This window comes from Nicotiana tabacum, chromosome 18 (assembly GCF_000715075.1).
Source record: "Nicotiana tabacum cultivar K326 chromosome 18, ASM71507v2, whole genome shotgun sequence".
Taxonomy (NCBI): Eukaryota; Viridiplantae; Streptophyta; class Magnoliopsida; order Solanales; family Solanaceae; genus Nicotiana; species Nicotiana tabacum.
This window is the reverse complement of record NC_134097.1, coordinates 46,748,083-46,768,471: the sequence shown is the minus strand read 5'-3', so window position 1 is coordinate 46,768,471 and position 20,389 is coordinate 46,748,083. Positions and strand designations below refer to the sequence as shown.

The window sequence follows — 20,389 nt, the reverse complement described above, 5'->3', positions numbered from 1 at the left end:
CTCGACCTACGAGCTATGAACCTTACGAGGTGCTCGAATCATCGCCGATAGCGACTTGAAATCGAGGTTCCTCTGAAATCGACGACGAGTCAGGCAAAGTACTACAAAAAGACCTTAATGAGCGGATACAAAGCCTACACAAAGCCCATGGGCAAAAAACAGCGTAAGATCCATTATCGCCAGCTAAGCAAGCGTACGGGCCATATACTTAAAGGGTCTCTACGACCAAACAGCGTAAGAGCCATCGTCGTCAGCTTGAAAATCTTGACAACTTGAGGTTTAAACTGAGCTCGAATCGTAACCCGATTCGGAGAACGGATCCAAAATAGTTAACTATACAAGCCTACGGGCCATATATTAAAAGGTCTATACGACCGAACGACATAAGTGGCACCATCGCCAGAAATTTAAGGCAATTCGAGGGTCAATCACAGCTCGGATCGCAACGCGACCCGGAGACTGGGCCCAATAATCGCCAAACGCCCAAGGGCAGGAAATGAGAAAACACTATTGCCAAACGGAAATTTATGGTAATTCGAGGGTCAATTACAGCTCGAATCGCAACGCGACTCGGAGCCTGGACCTGGAAAAATTGTAATACACCTAAGAGCGTGGCATACAAGCCGTTATCACCCGCCAGAGAATCAGGGAAATTCAAAAGGTCAATTACGGCACGAATCACAACACGACTCGAAGACTGGACCCGAAAAATACAGTGCGCCTAAAGGCGCGACACAAGCGCCACTGTCATCGCCTAAAGATTTGATGAGACATAAAGGTCGATCACAGCCCGAGTCGCAGCACGACTCGGAGCACGACTCGGAGCACGACTCGGAGACTGGGCCGCTAAAATAGATAAAAAGCAATATGCCTAAGGGCATGGCTCAGATGATACCGTCATCAGCCAACTAAAATCCCTAGGCCACACGAACGCAAGATCACTTCAGCCCAGAAGCACAAAGGGCCATCACCATCCGACCATGTAAAACCTAAGGGTTGACTGGAGCTCGAGTCACAATGTGACTCGGAGACTGGACCCAGAGCAATCTAAACAGAAAATGCCCAAGGTCACAAGACAAATACGACTACCGCCCGCGAGCGCGGACATAAAAAATACAAAGACAAGAAGGCTCGAGTCGGAGGCCGACTCGGAAACTAAGCCTAAGCGGTCGGGCCGAGCACGGAGGTCCAACACCTGCTCGCACCAAGAATCACACTTAGCAGTCCCCAGGATCGTCCGATTAGTTTCGAACTGAGGAGGACCTCGCCAAATGCCAAGACCAGCCTGCCTAATCGAAAGCAACAACAGGGAAAAAGGTACAAAAGAAATAAAACTTCAAAATTTCTCCTTATATATTATGTGTGCAAGAAAAAGCGTATTCCCCATCTACAGACATGTCCTACATATATTCATAGCAAAGCTACAAAACGGAAAAATCTACACTCCACACTGAGGAGCTATATCTTGCCAAAATCGTCCTCAGCAACATCGACGAGAAACGATCGAGCATTGCACTTATCACTCTCCTTGCTCGAGCCAATTCCTCCAGGACGACGGAACCCCCCGCACCAACACACTCGAGTATCCCTCCTCGGATCTACGATGAGCACATTCCTCGACTCTCTACCCTCGATCGAAGGCCCACTCCAATCCAACCTGGACATCAACGACACCCCTCACACGAATCGCCATCTCCCGACTAGCTTAGATCTTGGCTCAGTGCCACTTCAGCCCAAACATCAATTGTCTCGACTCTGAAAAACTCCAGAAGATTGGGTTCGGAGTTTTTCGAACATATCCGGTTAGGCGCTGGCGCTATCACAAACCAAAAGAAGCTGAATCTTGAAGGCAGAAACCTTGGTCGTAGCGTCCGCCCCCTGCAAAGCATAAGCCTGCACTCGAGCTCTTAGCCCCCCACGAGCCACTCTAGCAAGATTAACGTCGCCCATAAGGTACTACAAAAACCTCCACTTTTTTCTGCAGCTGATATGATAGAAATGCGGTTAGCCTTAAGGACAGAAAGGGCAAAGCACGCATTACAAAAGCTACCTGCTCCATCAAATAGATCCCATATTTTGGGCTCATCCTCGGATATAAAGGGCCCAGAGGCACCCGACTTAATCGACGCATTCTCCTCAGAAGTGTGAAGCGGCCTCGCCTTGATAGAAGGCTCTGGCACACCACATATCCCCTTATCAACGCCGCCCGCCTGGAGATCTACAACCCCAGAAGGAGGCGCATTCGCACCCCCAAGGGACCACCCGACACCAACAATGCCCGCAACAGAGAAAGGAAAGAACAACTGCTAAAATTAACCGTCATCGAAGATAGAACCGGAAGAACACAGGGCATACAGCCCGAAGGACATCCTTTCATCCCTACAAACAACTGACAAGGGTGTCAAAGGCATGGCGCCAACGCCCGGGAGGAACGACTCTCCCAGGCCCGGTCTCCGCCTTCCCCAAATAAAGCAGCCGTTAAAGGCAAATCCCGATGACCCCCAAGGGTGCAAAAGCAATCAAGGACACCGGCCATCAGCACCGTACCCCACGTCGGTGTAATTGCCGGCCTCGAAAGTCCTCATCACAGTAAAGAAAGGCTCCTAAAGGCCAACGACGCCTTCACCAACACAAAGTCAGCGCACAAAGGCCTCCGTCAAAGAAAGACAGCCAGTAGATACAGTTGCTTCCTGACAAACGCTCGTACAAAATAACCCTCGGACATCGGTCGAGGTAATCCTATCGCGAGGAGATCTCTACCTTGAGGCTACGTTCGGGAAGCCACCAGTATCCCTAAACCCACCAGCCCTTGGTCAGGTCCCTTCTCGAGGGCCATCACAAAGTCCGAAGATATCGCCCTTGCGTCTACGATAATGACCCGACAACCTGATGTTACTGTTCTTATTTTTGGTCGGGACACGAGAAACCATAAGTAGGGCCGTCTCAGCAATCAGAAAGCTCCACAAAGATTCGAGGGAGCGACCAGGCACAAGCAAAGGCCAATCCTATACATTATGGATATGAGATATCTACATCGAAGGCCAATAGAGAGCCTGGATATTCGAAAGCAACTTTCGTCCAAAATAACATTCCCAGAGGTCCCAGAATTCAATGCATGATCTCCAAGTAACTTGGGGGGGGGGATAGCCCAGACCTATCGGAGCAAATACTCGCACCCGAGTCAGATATCGATAGTCCGCGAGTAAAGGGAAGCATTCAAAGAGCCTCAAAGGGCATGAGAATATTCGAAAGCAAAAGCAAAGTAAGGAAAACAGAAGTTTGAAGGAGTTTATTCATATTCACAGGAAATACATAAACAACGGCCCTCGAGGGGTCCTTATACACGATTACAAAGACCCGCGATGGGGTCATTACACGGAAGAGAAATTCAAAGATGTGCATACAGCGAAAACCTAAGGGGAGCCTATTTTTCTGCGACATCTCTGTTGTCATCCCCTCAGGCGCATGACCTCAAAGACAATATCTTCCATGTCCAAGGCCCTCGGGAACTGATAATAGGCTAGATTTATGTAATTTGACGATTGTTTATTCCCCAACATGATTATGTTTCAATGTTATAACATAGTTAAATGATGAAAAATGGGCTCTAATTGTGAATTTCACACTTTGCAGGAGTGAGGAGCTTGTATGAGGCCTTAAAGCTGTGATTGGAGCTACATTGAAGCAAGAAAAAAAACCCCTAGGAGCTGAGTGCGCGAGAAGATGAGAAAAAGAATAGTTAAAATGAAGGCCTGGACTAGCGTGACCATTAGCGCGTCCACTAGCGCGACCGCGCTAGCCCAGATGGTCGAGGCAGAATGGTCGGGCATTAGCGCGGCCATTAGCGCGGCCGCGCTAGCCCAGTTCCGGAATATTAATTTTTAGGGGTAAACTTGGAAGTCTGGGGGGAAATTCACTTAACCTATAGAAGGTCAAGCTCTCCCAAGGGGGGATTATGCAACTTTTCATAGCTTAGTGCAAGAAAAGGAGAGGCAAGAGGCAAGGAGGAGGATTCAACATCAAGTTCTTCCTTTCTTCCTTTTGTTTTTATGATTTGTGATGAATTTAATTATTGTTGTGATGAACACTAGTATGAGTAGCTAAATATTTAGTCTAAGGTTTGATGGAACCTATTGAAGGATGAACTTCTTGATTATGTTAATATAGTTTGCCATTTTAATCTCTATTTGTTCAACTACGTGCTTGTTGTAGTTAATTGACAGGATCCTCAATTAGCTGTGCCTATTTAGTATGCATAACTCGGGAGAGAGTGCATATTTAGGTAATTGTTGAACAACACCACTCCCAAAATATATAAGGGATCAATAATCGCGGGTTTAAAGGCGGGATTAGGGATAACGAAGCCTTGGGTGCATTCTAAAGTGAGTGGTAATAAACAAAGCCATCTAGCGTAACTCGGGAGAGTGCGTCTAGTAGATTATCGGGATTACTCGGGAGAGATTTACGGTAGTAAGAGTGCTCATGATTGATAGAGATGAATTGGTGATTCTATGTGAAGCATAACCGGAAGGGAGTCCATCAATAGGGGAAATCATAGCCTTAGAACCTTTTCTTAATTGTTTACAACTCAATTATAGTTAATTTTCAGTTGCTTATTTACATTCATTCGTAGTTAGTAGAAATACCCTCAATTGTTATTTACAACGTTTGAGAAGTTGATTCCGTGGAATTTAGTAAGTCTAACGAGAAGTAATTGATAGGTTAATTCCTTGTGGGTTCGACTCTGGGCTAAATACTCAGATTATATTTGCAATGTCCGCGTGTCCTTTTTATAAGGCATAGTTAGGCGTGATCAGGAACCCCCCCTCGATTCCTTAGAATGGCATCTTCAAAAGGGAGAGAGGTGGGGGAATAAAAACAAGAAGTGGCTGGGTGAAAAATCAGGCTGCAGAGAGACCCGCCGATATCAAACCCGCCAGACCACTTCTTGAAACGTTATCCCGGCTCGGGAGGCAACTGCCGGCAGGAACCACCACTGCACCCCCCAGGAATCCAAAAGGGGTGCAACACGCCGAGCCAAAAGAGAAGGGTGAGCAGCGATGTATAATCCGAGCCCCCTCTTGAGCAGCGGTGCATAGTCCAAAAGAAAAGACCCCCCAGGGTCGGAAGGAGTCGGCCTTCTGCCTCATCGCCCCAAGCCGATAGCAACAACAATAACAGCAACAACAACAGCAGCAGCATCACGGCGGTGTGATTCGCTTAATCAAAAAGAGACCATAGAAGGTGTCAGAGCATATATGGCATAAAATCATGAAGCCTAGGGTCTCGAACACGACAATAGGGTGGAACTTCAAAGCAGCAGAGCAGGAATAAGAGATAGGTATCAATGAAAGTGGGAGTAAGAAAGGAAACCACCAATAGCCCCATTTATAGGGAGAACAAAGCAACCGACGACGCCATTACCGCCCTCGAAAAACGTAACGACAGGCGCAATCAATGCGTTCGTAGGAACTGAAACGATAGCAATAACTCCAAAGGTCGTAACCTTTCGGGTGGCCCCGGAGAAACGTAAAGGCAAAATATTCTGATACCTATCACAGGAAGGCTGCACCATCAGTATGATACCACCACCAAGGATCAAGAAATAATATGCCCATATCGTTTCTTATCACTTCCCTCTAAGAAACACGGGGACTATATGTATGCGGTGAAAACCGGGGAACCGATTCCCCCCCTCCCGACGAGATACTTCGAAGAATGACCCCGGAAGTCCGTATGTGCGCATCTGCGCCCCTGCACCTTCACTAGAAACTCGCCCTTGCGGACATGCCTGCCCTCGCTAAAAAATGCGCTTCTGCACCTCCCAGGCCGTATCTACGGTTCCGCACCTACACCCAATGTTCCGCAGGTGCGACCTTGCCAGATCCTTGCCAACCAGCAATATCCAACATTACCCAAATTGGTTCGAAATCAATCTGAAACACAGCCCAGCCCCTCGGGACCCCGTCCGAACACACCAATAAGTCCCAAAATATAACACGCACCTACTCGAATCCTCAAATTCTACAAAATAACATCAAAATCACGAGTCACACCTTAATTCAATCTTAACAAACTACTTCAAAATTTCAAATTCTAAACTTACGCCGAACATGTCTAAACCACTCGGAATCACCCCAAATTTTGCACACAAGTTCCAATGACATAACAAACCTATTCCAACTCCTGGAACAACAATCCAAACCTGATAACATTGAAGTCAACTTCCGGTTAAACCTATGAACTTTCCAAACCTTTAAATCGTCAACTTTCGCCAAATTATGCTAAAACCTTTTAGAAATATCCAAATGCAAATCTGGACATACGCCCAAGTCCAAAATCACCATCCGGACCTAAAGAAACCATAAAAACTTCGATCCGAAGTCAAATACACAAGAGTAAAACTTGGTCAAACTCTTCTAACTTAAAGCTTCCTAATTGAGAATCATTCTTCCAAATCAATCCCGAACCACTCGAAAATCAATCAATGATACACACATGTCATAATACACCATATGAAGCTACTCATGATCTCAAACCACCGAGCTGAATGCAAATGCTCAAAACAACCGATCGGATAGTTACATTTATATTTCAGACAGTATTTGTAGTATTGAGAAATTCCGTTGTATTTTATTTTAGAGCTCATGACTCTGTATTACATGATTTTGGTGGGTTGCTATTGCAGTATCTTTATACTTTCTACTGTTGAAAGACTTATTCCATTATTTATGATATTTCAGTCATATTATATCTTGATTAAGTTTGGTTGCTCTATGTTGGGTGTTGGCTTACCTAGTCATGGCGGGATTAGGTGTCATCATGACCGTTGGTGGGCTTTTAGATCATGGCATTATGTTTTTATTTTGAAGAAAGCACATCTTATTTTTATATAGTATTTGTGTGTCTGTCTCTATATATATATACGCGCGCGTGTTTAACTTAAATCCACTAAGTTCGTAAGATCCACATGTGCGTAAACCATTTTACAATGTTCAATGTCGTCCTCAGAGTCCTAAGCATTTAAACATGTTCAAACCGTCCAAAGCTACAGTTTTCAATTACAAGTCCTTCAACTTTTCATAGTTGGACTGCCAACCAATTTAATCATTGAAAAGCGAGATATGCTACTCTAATGGCAAAATAAAGGTACTATTAATCTATCCTTCTAATGTTCTCAGTCAGAAGGAGGAAAAGTAATAAATCTAGTTCCTGAAGATAGTCTAACAAACTCATGAAAGTGAGTCTTTAGTAGACTTGAGAAAGAAGATGATCTGACTCACAGTTGATCGGCACTACCCAGGCAGTCAAGAAAGGAGATTTGTAACAGACCATAAAAACCCAAAAAGAAGCCAAGCTTATGAACTGTCCAGCGTAACCAAAAAACGTCAAATAATATCATTGTGTTCCAGGTAATGGAAGAAGGAGATGGGTCGAGAAATATTAACTCGTATTTTGCTATACAAAAGGGGCAATTCCGACTACCCATATAACGCTAATGTCGTCTTTCCATAATGGAAACCTATACTCATTAAGCATTCAAATAAAATTCGAATTCAACAGTACAATGAAAAATAACCTGTTATGGGAAACAATGCTTGAAATGTGGAAATGAAACAGCAAAGCAACTGTATGTTCCGGAGGAAAAGACCACAAATGTTCGCTGGCCCTTTATTGGGGAAAATCATTCTTTTGTTCTCCAAAAAAGCATTAGTAAGAAACTGTAAGATTTTGTGGTAAGTCATTTCACGAGTCTCACGACAATTAAGCATTTAGTAGTGACTAACATGACATCTATAGCATCTTTTCTTTCTTAAAATTAAAAGAACTTTAATATCTAACAGGAACATTGATGTACGATGTTCAAGACTTTCGGAATTACAAGGGTTTACAAGATATAAGTTTGGTGACTAAATGTTCTCAGTTCAGTCAATATGCATGATATCTGAGACTTGCTACCAAACCAAAAACAAAAACTGACAAATGGGAATACTTCAACTAGAACTCCTTTCTTTCATGTATCTGCCTTTTGAGAACCTCATTCTCCTTCCTCAATTTCATTATCTTTTGCTTTAGTGTATGCATATGTTGACTTGAAGTCAAATCTTGTTGGTACTCTACCAGTTTTGTTCTGCTGATAAACACTGCGTACACGAAAGGAACACTTAATTTCTAGCTGTTGTCAACTATAGAGTAACTTGTCCTTTTACTTTCATATAGTGTGAAGTTTAGTGACTAGAAAAAGATAATGAGAAAAACCATCTATGTATCAGAAGTTACAATACTCACATTCTTTTTCCATATCTTGGAGCCTCTTGTTCAACTCATTCTTCTCTTCTTGCTCAACCAGGAGAGAGTCCTTCAAACCTTGAATCTCATAATGATCTATGAAATAACAGCTAACATTTAGCAGTGGAAGAAAATAGTATGCAACCAACAAGCATATACCAGTTCGTGGAACTTTACATCTGGAGTCTACTTCAGCAGACACTTGATCCAAGTTTCTTCTAAGAGCTTCTATTTGGCTCCTATGCACAACTAAATCATGGCGAAGCTGGTTTATGGTCGCTTCGTTAACAGCATCCTCAGTTTGGTATCGTCTGATTTACATCATAAAAGACAACATAGATTCTGCTGAATAAGCAATATATTTTTCCTATATACATATCTCATAATACCAAAGTTACCTGATTTGAGATTCCAACTCTTGAATTCTCTCTGCATGATCCCTTTTAAGAGATTCAATAGTTCTTCTGTATTCCTATTTACATGTTTCAATAATCATTGCTGTGTACAACTGTAAAGTCTGATAAAATTCGATTATCATGGGAAAACATGGGATTTTGACCTTTCAGATATGAGGTATGTAAAATCAACAAATGCCTAGATTTTATTAAAGCTTCTATGTATTTCACCATTTTCCCCTTCCAATGCTCCAGTGGAGATGTTTGTTCTTCCATTTCTTTTATAGAGTGGTGTTAGTGGTGTTCGGGTCAGCTTGTACACACCTCGACTAATTCTACAGGGGTACATGCTATGTCCCACCAGCCCAGGTACCGGAACTCTATCTACCAAAGCATAGTAAGATAGGAATATATTATCTAGTGTTTTTGTTTCCACTCGAATTTGTGGAGGTGTTTGTTCATTTAGTTGTATAAGTAAATAAGACAAAATAAATAGTACTCTCTCCATCCTGAACACTCTTTCCATTTTGAGACATCCAAAATGTTTGACATTATTCTATACAATATTCACAACTTTCAAGAAGTTTAACGATTATGTTAATCAAATTAATAACTTAAACTTCATATCAAATCAAACACTGTCATATCAAATTAAATGAAGGGAGTACTAAGTTTGACTTACCCAGACACCAACAAATGTGTGAGCAACAACTTTCCTTATTTTCTTTTTTCACTATTTTTTCCTTGTTTACCTTCAATCTGCCCAGATAGCTTTGAATTGAAGACAATTTATGTGCAAGAAGGCCCCATAAAAGATAGGTTTGTGCATTTCATTAAGATATACTCTTCTTGTGTCCTAAAAATTGGCCTGAACTCACATTTTCTTTCTGTAAAAACTCATGATGTACACTCTTCAGATCCTCCTTCAAGCTCTGGCAACTTGAATGGCTTTCAATCTGTCACTTATTAGAACAATTCAAGACAATCAAAGAACTTCGGCAATAAAACATACATGATTCAGTGGCAACCACTAAGAAAGCTCTGAAATACTTCGCTTGTTTTCAACTACCTCATAAAAATGCATTAATCCAGATAAACAACAGGAAAAATGGTGTTTGTTTGGTGAAAGTGCACCTTATATGCCAATGTGTTGAGTGATTCAGCGTAAAGCTTTCTCAACCGATCATTTTCTGCATGAATAAGCATGGTTTATTTGACATGAAGAGGACAAAGTCCTACACAGGAAAAACTTAACAACTTTAAGTCAAAGTTTAGGCTAATATCTATCAGGTTCGCACAAGCCTGTAGACATTGGAGTATCCCTCTAACCGTGACTATTATTAACATTTTCTTGAAGAAATTTTTCTTAACATTGGGGCTGCCAATGCTTATCGATGGAAGCTTGAAAGCAGTTCATTCACATAAATCAACTAATATTATGATGTACATCATAGACAAAGGATAATTATCAAAGGTATCTTCCTTGAATGAAGGAATGTGAAATTTTTTCTCTCATCTCCTAATCCATATATAAAACATGACTTCTGTTTTTTGTAATGAAATTCATGAGTCAATTTGTGGTTTGAAAGAAAAGTGAAAATAATTATCTACTTAAACCTATAATGATCCTCACGTATTCTCAAGATTTGACTAAAACAGGTGTTACAGAACATATGGATATGAGGTGCAACACTCTTCATAAATGAATATCTGAAGCAACAAATGTTTATCATGTATGTGCCTTTGATTTTCAGTTAGTTCTTTGAAATCTTAGACATGATAATGATCATGCTTTTCTTTCATTGAGACCTTCAAAGAATGTGATATAAGAAGATCAAACAGGCATATACAATTGCTTAAACATGTCAAATAAAAAGTTGTCCCAAAATTACAGCAATCATCTCTATTTACTAATCCCAGCTCCAAAATTCAACAATGAAAGACACGACGCCAATGTGTCTAATTAAAACCGCACTTTCTCCATCAAAACATGGACACAACAACGTTTTTTTTCTTTGGTCAACAACTTAAAACTTTTAAGAAATTGAGTGCTTTATTTCACTCCTGCAGTTGATAACCAAGGCACCTCTCAAGCATGAGGTGCAGGTTTTATTTGGTGCAATGATCTTCAATTTTACTTTGTTACCTTTGCAGCATATTTTCAACACAGATTCACAGAATTTCAAAGTCTATCCAGCGAAATTATGTTTAATCCTTAAAAATCTCCCACTTTCACATCCCAAGGAAGAAATTCTTAAAAAGGGCGGAGTGATTGATTTCCATGGTAAAATTCTCACCTTAAAAGAAGAAAAATATCAACTTATGTCCACCCTAACTCACCCTGCCCCAGAAATTAACCCTATCCTCTACAAATCCATGACAAGTTTTTTTTTTCCACAAAACCAACACTAGAATCGTGTATACATTCCAGTCCAGGAGCGGATTTAGCGTTTAAGTTATGGGCTCATCCGGAGGTTTTGCTCGACCTTGTATATGTTTTTTATCCACTATATAAGTACAAATAAAAGATTTTGACCCGGATGTGGTAGAATCCCGAACTCAAACCCTTCAAGTTCAAATCCTAAATCTGCTCATCATTAACTAATGATTTTCGGAAGTCGACCCTTTAGATGCTTTTCCGGTAAAATTAAGCCAATTTTCAGCAAATAAAAGCACATTCTGCAATAGTGTCGTGATGTTGAGACCAGTTTACGTCCAACTTATATGTTAGACATGTCAGTTTCTACGGTTGTGATATATCATATAAGTACCCCAAATATACTCCTGAAAAAAAAGACATCCTAAAATTTGAAAACCATATGGAAGATTATTGAGGAGAGTCAAACTAAGAATTCTCGAAAAATAAAAAAGGTAGAAATTGACCAGATTGAAGGCGCTGTACGGTGAATTCAAGAGCTTCTCGTTTCGTACTTCCCGTAATGTAGTCCGCTTGCAAGGTTTGAATCTCCACAGCGCCGTTTTTAAATTCCTGCAAAATAAATTAAAAAGTTTGAAGTATAAACAGAACCATAAGAGAGAGGAGTGTACGCACTTACGTCATATATTTGGTCGAAGCTCGAAAGCAATGACTCCATAGCTTCGTCAGTTGTTGCCGCCATTGCTGGCTGTTCTCTTCACTGTTTCGATTTTGGGCAATTGAAATGTCGGTTGAAAATGTTAGGGAAATACTCCCTCTTCCTCTATCCCATTTAAAGTTGGAGGAAGCGCTGAGTTATAACGTGACACTCATTCCCCATTTTAAAGTTTTAATTTCATAAATAACCTGTTGAAGTAGGTGATGAGCTCAAAGACAAGGATGTTTAACCCAAAATTGGATTATTAGAATAAAATAATTAAATTTATAATTGAGTGCTAAAAGTAACATATTCAATCTAAATAGTAACCAGTAGTTGAAGATAGAAGATGATTAAGACAATGAATTGTAACACTAGAAAAGAGAAAAGATATTATTCCATGGTCGCTTGGAACTGGAGTGCTCGGAGCTTGATTAAAGACAAGTTGTGAGACTGCTAAAGATGAAAAGATAAAATTTATTATGCAGAGAGTGATGTAGAGATTTTAGATTGTCCTCTTAAATGTTACAAATGTAAGCTTTTATAATGGTGAATCTTAGTTGTCCATTCCTTAAATCATGTTGTTGTTACTCTCAATTGTTTTAGCCTTTTAAATGGTTTGTAACGGTTAATATAATGTTATATTTTGTAACCATAAGGTAAATATTGAATTCTGGATATTTTGGCATCTGCTGACTTGTTGTCCTTCTTATCTGTGAATTTCGCAATTATTCATGACTTCCTTTCCGAGTACTCGAGTTGACCTTCCGAGGAGTCTTTTGCCTATATCCGATTTTCTGACTTCTCGTTTGCATTCTGGTTGTTGTGCAAGCCGACTGGACATTTCTGGCGGCATATCTTTTTTTGAATGGTACATGTGTTATGTTCGTGTTTTATCAATACAAATAGTCTTTTTACTTTTCATATATTTTTTGGGAAATTTCCTGAGAGTTAAAGATCCTTGGTGGGAAGAAAATTGTTATTGGCATTCTTAATTAGTAGGAGAAAAATCTTGTCTAATCCCCATATTTCGAAATTGAAGTGATATTAGTTGTAATTGGAGTAATTTACGATGCCTTTCTTTAAGGTTCACGTCATATGGCGGGCCTCGATTGGTGTTACTATTAGCAGTAATTTCAAGACAATGATAACTATATCCTAGATCAATTTGTTCTGGGACGATGCTCTATATTGTCTGGTTCGAAATGCCTGTCGCATGTGTATATATGAAGGCTTTCTCTTCTTTTTTTATATTTTTTATTTTTTTTACTTTTAATCTTTTTAACCTAATTTCTTACATCCTTCGCAACTCCCTTTGAGTTCTTCCTTTGTTATTAAAAATTTACCAAAGGTTATGAATTCTCATAATAGCTTCATTAAACCATGTTTCTGAATCCCCGATATAAGGAATCTCCTCAAGAACCAAAAGTGGTGGAAATCCCCAAAAATATTCTAAAGGCAAAAGGATCAAGCATAAGTTGAACCAACCGTTACATGATATCCCACCCAGGAAGTTGGATTTCTGTGCAGGTGGGATATCGTGGATAAAAACGCTATAGCAATCGAAAAATAGGAATTTCCATATAGATAACCTTTTTTCTCTGATTCAACCAAAGCATATTCTTCTTGTTCGGGAGGAATATCATTGGGGTGATCATAACGATGTTCAAGTAGATTTGGAACGGGACGGATTACCAGTTACCGAACTAGTTTTTCCTTCATATATACTAACCCCTTCATCCTTAGTTTTAATCCATCTGATCGACTCAATGATCATAGATTTTTGTCGGCACTTTAACATTTATGTAGCCCAAGTTAGTTGTGGGTTTGGATATTGGTGGCCTGTCTTTGGTTCTTGATGAATTTGGCTAAGGTTGACTTTATCCTTCAACATCTTCTCTATCTATACTCTCCGAAGCTTTTCTGGAGTGCGATTTTCTTACATTTTAATCGAGGAAGACAAGCGTTGGTGGATACTAAAAATGACCATGACATAGGATGGTATGATAATTTCATTATCATATCAACCCGAGAATTAAATCAGTCTGGAATCAATCATTCCCTAAAATGTGAAACAATAAGCATAAGAACATTATCCTTTCTTTAGGCTTATGTTTGACAAGTGAAGAATTTAACCACTTATTAGTACATCTTTGCTATAGTCTTTAGTCCGAAAGTACTTATTTAATGCCCGATTCTAATAATAATTATTAAATCTCAGGCTTGCTAGGAAGGATTTAAGGTCCTGAAAGAAGAATGACTCAAAAGAAAATAATCCTAGGCAATTCAGTTGAAAAGGAGAAGGGAAACGAAAAGTGCAATCCTCAAAAGAAGAAGTGCGACCGCAAAAGTAAAAGTGCGATCCACAAAAAAAGAAGTGCGGCCCACACTTGAAAGTGCACGACCGCACTTTGATTCGGAAAGCTGTTCGTACTGATGAAATAAAAAGAATGAGTAGACACCCAATTTTGATGTCTCTCCAAGTGCGACCGCAAAAGGAATAATGCTGCTGCAAAACCTGATGTGTGGGCACAATGCCCGAAGGGCGACCGAAAAGTCCCACTCATCATAAGCAAATAGAAATTCAAATCAAGTAAAGTGTGAACCACAAATCTCTTCTTACAGTCGCAAAGTCCTTCGAAGGGCATTTATGGTAGAAATTTTGAGAGTCTTATAAATAGAATTTTTAGCTCTTTTTGGGTATCTTCTCATTGTAGTAGACGTGGGTTAGTTAAATTTAGCTATTTGGAGCAAGTTTGTGCTACAATTGGACTCATATGATCTTTCTTTGATTTTAGTATTATATTTTTAATTTTATCTTGTATTTATGCTTTTATGTCTCTAATCTTGAGTAGTGATACGCTCAAATTAAACTTAAATAAATAGTGTAAAGCGGCCAGTATCAAATATAATAATCCAACAAGGTTGGGGTCGAATCCCACAGAGAATATGTATGAAAGTATTACTTGAATAGTGTGAAAGTTGACATAAGTTAATTCTACTCCTTTAGCTTAAAAAGAAAATATTGTAATTGTGAATTAACAAGAAAACTATTTTGTTATGAGAGTGTAATTAATTTGGTTAAGAAAACCAAGGTTGTATCCCCATTTATGAAATGTAATACTATCAGTGTTAATATGATATATTTCTATCGGAAGGTCCTTTGATATGCAAATGGTTCCTAAATAACTACCCAATATTTCACAATAGTTAGGTAGTATTTCCTCTTTATAATTTTCCTAAATATAAAATAGATGCAATTGAAGACAACCAATTTATGCCAAATAAAACTCACTTATTCCTAAGTGATTCTATTAAACAAGGGTTAGGGCCTTGAGTTTTTGTTATTCAATTCTACCAAACCCTAACCCACTTTTCCATGTAAAGATAGAGTGAAATAGCATTAGTCAATATTTGCAACCATCAACATTAAATGAATAAATACCAACCAACCATTATATATATATTCAATAGTAAATACTCATTAATAATACACCCATTTAGGGCCCACAACTTTAGTATTTAAAGCTAGCTACTCATACTAGAATCTAAGAACAAAGTAATAAATAAAGTCATAAAGCTTACAAATATGACAGGATTCTCTTCTTCAGAAGCTTCCAAAATAATGTATTCAATGCCTCTTTTTCAGATAAGATGCCCCGCAAAAAACCTAGTTATTCTATTTATAATGGGCTAAAAGTCGGGGTCAAGATGTGACAAAAAATACCCCTGCAGATCACATTTGCGACCACAGAACAGCCGCAGAAACACATTTGCGTCCCGCAGAATCACCATTTCCATCGCAGAATTGAATCTCCAGTTTCCCAGTTCTTCACCGCAGAACCATTCTGCGGTCTGCATATTGATTGTGCGATCCAATGTGACATTGTATAACTGTTCTCGCAGAAATTCTCTTTGCAATTCTGCGATCATTATGCGGTCCGCATAAGTGTTATGCGACTATAGAATTGACCGCAAAGTCAATTTTCAAAAGCTGAGTTTATCTGGTTCACTCTACGGTTGGTTTGTGGCCCGCACATCACTTCTGCGGTCGCAAACCTGCCGCATTTCTGCCCTTCTATGGATTTTTATCGTCTTTTCCTTGTTCTTGAAGTCTAGTTCGCTGCAAAACACCAAAACTACATAAGAATTAACTTAATATTCTTTCAAAGACGAGTTACAACCTATGTAATTAGTATCAAAACATCAACACTCCCAACTTAGACTTTTGCTTGTCCTCAAGCTACTAAAACAAGGTCATCCTATCGTATACTAATCTATTTCCGATAGATCACAAAGCAGCAGTGACTATGGATGGTGTTGACTATTACCTAACAAGCATGTAATTTCTTTTATTCACTCTTCTTGGAAGACAAAGATCATTTAGTAGTTCAAATAATCAATTTGTAAACTTCGAGCCTTAGCAGCAGTGATAGAGTGCTAACCACAACTAGGTATGCACTAATATCCTACTTCAAGAAACCTAGCTTATGCGAAATCTTGCAATTCATGTATGCTCACACCAAAGAAAATTCCCCACTTAGCAAATATATAAAAGGGACACAATCAAACACTCTTGCACTCAGAAAGAAAGCTAAATGCTACAAGTATCAATCCATATACTTGCCCTTATTTTAACTCATTGCTATCCCAGAAATGATTGGTTGTAGATCACAAAGGACTTTTCACAGGTTGTAGTGTAGGCTTCGGAACAGGTTGGATGAATATTTGGGAATATAGTGGCTGTACCCTCCTTGAACTCTACATACACTTTGCTTCTTTACAACATAGCCCTTATTGACCTCTAGTTACCAACAAACCACCTCAACGTACTTCTTCAGTTTTCACAAGACTCCATTCACACATATTTTGTCACGACCCAAACCGACGGGTCGCGATGGGTGCCTGAGTACTACCTGTCAAACACCCCTAAGCATGCCTCTAAGATATGAACCTGAATAACATCTGCTGAATTACAAAAATAACATACATGAAGGAAACCTGCCAATAAGGCATATGTATGTATACATGCAGAATTCAATGGGCGAGCCGGCAAGGCTGCTATAGACAACTATACATCCAAAACTGAAAGTCGACAAGGACACATACAACCCAACTAGACATACTGTCTACAGACCTCTAATAGAAATATAACTATACAAAGACGAGACTGAGCCACATCATAACCATATATAAAGATGGGACAGAGGCACGTCATACCCATATATATATATATATATCGTACCAAAATCAAAAGCAGCTCCGGATCAAGTGGAGTACACCAACTCTTGTTGGTTAGGGATCCTAAGAAGGGGGACCGTCAGCTTGCCTACCTGCACCTGCGGGCATGAAATGCATGCCCCGTGAAATAGGGCGTCAGTACAAAAAATATACTGAGTATGTAAGACATGAAAATTAGTATGTAAAAGATATAGATGAAACATGGAATAAAGAAACACATCCTTAAATCTGAATAACTTTGTAAATTCTGAAACATTTATAATGTCATGCACGTGCGTATAAATGTCGTGTCTTGCATAGGTAAGGGTGTACATAATATCATCAAGCCACTGAGGGCATCCCATCATATCGTCTCGGCCACTGTGGGTAACATCATCAACATATATAGCTGACCAGGTTGTGGTGCGTATATAACGCCGTAACCTTTTCCCATAATATTTACATATATACGCGTATATAACGCCATCTGATCATGGGTCAATGCACATGTATAAATGAGTGAAATGCATGAAAAATACGTAAAAATCTCAATATTCCTTCCAGATAAACTTTTTCAACTGCGTATAATTCTGAGACCCATGAACAGAAGATAATAATAATTCACATGGGGAAATCAAGAATATGGACACCCCTAGTATTTCTATGAATAGAGTACTTTATGGAAACTGTGCATTTTCTCGTTTCTTCAGTATAATTTGGACCATGCCAAAAGAAAGAAGGGATGACCTTAGCATACCTAGAATAGGGAAAACTCCGTATAATATTCTGTTGGAAACCTTCGTGGATTGAACATAGAACCCAAAAATCGGATTAAGCATCTGCGTTTTGAAATTGATGAACTAAATCAGCTTCTGTTCTTGGCGTTGAAGTATTTGAACGTTGGAGCTTCTGTTCTTGACTTTGAAGTGTTCAAACAAAGAAAGGAAAAGTTTTTGCTTTAGGAATTACTAACGTTACTTGGCTCCTTATCCAAAATGAATTAGGACAAACACTTCTTTAGTTGTTTAATTCAATTACATCATAGATAGCCACCTAGGATATTTATTTACTTATTCATTTCATGTGGTTAGCTAATGCTGCCACGTCTCATTTCCACACTGTAATAATTAACTAGGTAATGTTCCGTTATCCGGTAATTAACCAATTACCCGCATAATTTAAAAATTATCTCAAATTACCTAAAAATACTACTCATTTTTTAATATACTTTATATATTACACTACCGTGGTCATGTGGTACCTTGCATGGTACTAGTTCCTAATTATCGGCTATTATTGCTCGACTCGTATTTTATCCCAAATTGGCCACTTTCAACGAAACTCGTTTTCTTTAATTCGTGTACCTCTTTATCCTTCATAATACTTATTTATCGCTTGTTATAAATAGCGTAAATACGTTAACGTCAAGATGATCTCATCCCCGAGTCTACGTCAATTAACTGAAGACGAAACTTTTAATGTACGAAAACGCGAGATGTAACATATTTGCTTCTTTTTTTCTTCTTTATATAGAAGTTTTTTTTTGTTTTTCTTTTGGAGCTTGAATATCTTCATATACACAACTTTGAGATATTTATTTCTACACACAATGTACAACCTTACCAATTTCCAATTAACACCGACACCCCAACTTAGATTTTTAGCCTCATTCTTAATCGTTCAAGGAGGGACGAGTTCAAAAGAGGGGATTGTTTCACAAAGAGGTAAAGATTTGTAATGTAGTAGCCAAATGAAATGATTGAAGGCTCAACGGAGGTAACTAGGATAATTTATTTACCAGGGAGGTTCATTTGGTCAAAACCTAGTTAGCAATCACAAAGAGAGCCTGAGATCATTTCAACACCCAATCATCAACCTAAAAATTGCATTAAGAAACCAACGGGCAAGTCCTAGACATTACAAGTTAAGCACATACATTATTTACACCAATTCTCACTCACTCACAATGCATGAACTATTTGATTCAGCATAATTTCATCCCTCAAGTGAATACAAGGCAACTCAAAGTTTCATCACATGGTATTTGAGATTCCAGGTAATCACAAAGTCAAAGAGCGAGCCTCGATTTCACAATAATGACTAACGGTTTATTTACAACATTTGAAGGGTGCAATTTTATTTAACAAAAACTTGTCACATGCTTGAAACTAGAACAAAAAACACCAAACAAGTCAAGACATTTTGTGCTACTACCATGGTCCTACTATTACACCCTTAGAAAAGAACCCGGCGAAGAAAAATCAAGGGGAATTCATTGCTATATACACATCTACACTAATAAGGTAAAAAGTTTAAAGAGTTATATACATGGTTCACAAAAAATTGACTACCTCACCCCCAACCAAAGAGCATGCATTTTCCCCAATACATTGAGCAAGTAAGAGAAAAGTTTAGCGGCTTCCTGGGTGCACTAAGTGCTTGTGGAGTTGGGAGTTGACACTGTGGAGGCAGTGGGTGGATTTTCTAACTGGACAGTAGATGGAGCATCCGAAGTGGGCGTGGAGCTGGAGGCTGACACTATGAAAGCAACGGGTGGAACCTCAAACTGTGCAGTAGTGCCTGGGACCAACATAGGAAGCTCTGCCAGTTGCAAAGCTGGGTCTTGGACCTGGAAGCTGCTACCCTCACCCAATAATGGCTGTGTGGTCGAAAGAGTGTCTTTTGTGACCATATCTACAACGGAATGCGCAATAGCTGTCTACACATCTGCTTCCTCCTCATCCGGTGTCTCTGTAGAAACAACATCTACTTACCTCTGTTGTCCCGCTGACCCTCATCCTCCTCAAGTAACCCTTCCTCATCAGTTTCCTCTTTATCAGTTTCCTCCTTAGACCCTTTGGATTCCTCTTTTGAATGATCATCTATATGCACAACAGGGCTTGAAGCCTATGAAGCCTTAGTATCATGGCTCACCTCAGGGGCTACCTCAGCTGACATGAGGTTTTTGAAGTTAAGGCCAAAGTTAGGAATGTGGGAGGTATCAGTGCCCTCCTCCCCTACCTCCGGAAGAAGAGAGGTAAAATCAAACTCCAGGTTTTGCATTTTGAGTAGCTCTGAATTTAGCTAAGCTACCTACTTCTTAAGTTGAGGCATGTACCCAACTTCGCCTCACTCAACCCTCTCAAGGCGCACTTCAAAGTGCTTGAGTCGATCCTTATAAGTTGTATGCTGTTTTTGAAGATCAGTTACTGAGGTTTGGTTTAGGGCCAGTGCTTGCCTAATGAGAGATGGAAGTTCTTTCAGTAATTTGTCTACTTTGGCATTTGCATGTTGTGCCAGTAGACCAAGCTTTGAAAGTGCAGGAAATGAGGTAGGTAGTGGTGCAGTGGATGGTCTAGGAGTGGATGTGGAAGTGGCTGGTATGGAAAGAGTGTCTGATGAGGTAGCAGG

General features: G+C 39.6%; 1 protein-coding gene across 1 annotated transcript; it reads right to left on the bottom strand.

Annotated features, from left to right (window-relative positions):
• Window positions 1-7,795: 7,795 nt before the first annotated feature.
• Window positions 7,796-12,272, bottom strand: LOC107823974 (protein At-4/1). Its single transcript, XM_016650684.2, has 8 exons — window positions 11,741-12,272; window positions 11,568-11,673; window positions 9,819-9,874; window positions 9,563-9,640; window positions 8,688-8,761; window positions 8,467-8,600; window positions 8,290-8,385; window positions 7,796-8,144 (listed from the first exon to the last, which is right to left on the bottom strand). Exons 1-8 carry the CDS (start codon window positions 11,801-11,803, stop codon window positions 7,999-8,001), a joined length of 753 nt encoding a protein of 250 aa, XP_016506170.1. The 5' UTR covers window positions 11,804-12,272; the 3' UTR covers window positions 7,796-7,998.
• Window positions 12,273-20,389: the final 8,117 nt, after the last annotated feature.

Coding starts and splice junctions, on each gene's coding strand:
- LOC107823974 (XM_016650684.2), bottom strand. CDS start 11,803: ATGGCGGCAACAACTGACGAAGCTATGGAGTCATTGCTTTCGAGCTTC. Junction 11,674..11,740: donor GCTTCGACCAAATATATGAC/GTAAGTGCGTAC, acceptor TTTATTTTGCAG/GAATTTAAAAACGGCGCTGT. Junction 9,641..9,818: donor TCAACACATTGGCATATAAG/GTGCACTTTCAC, acceptor AATAAGTGACAG/ATTGAAAGCCATTCAAGTTG.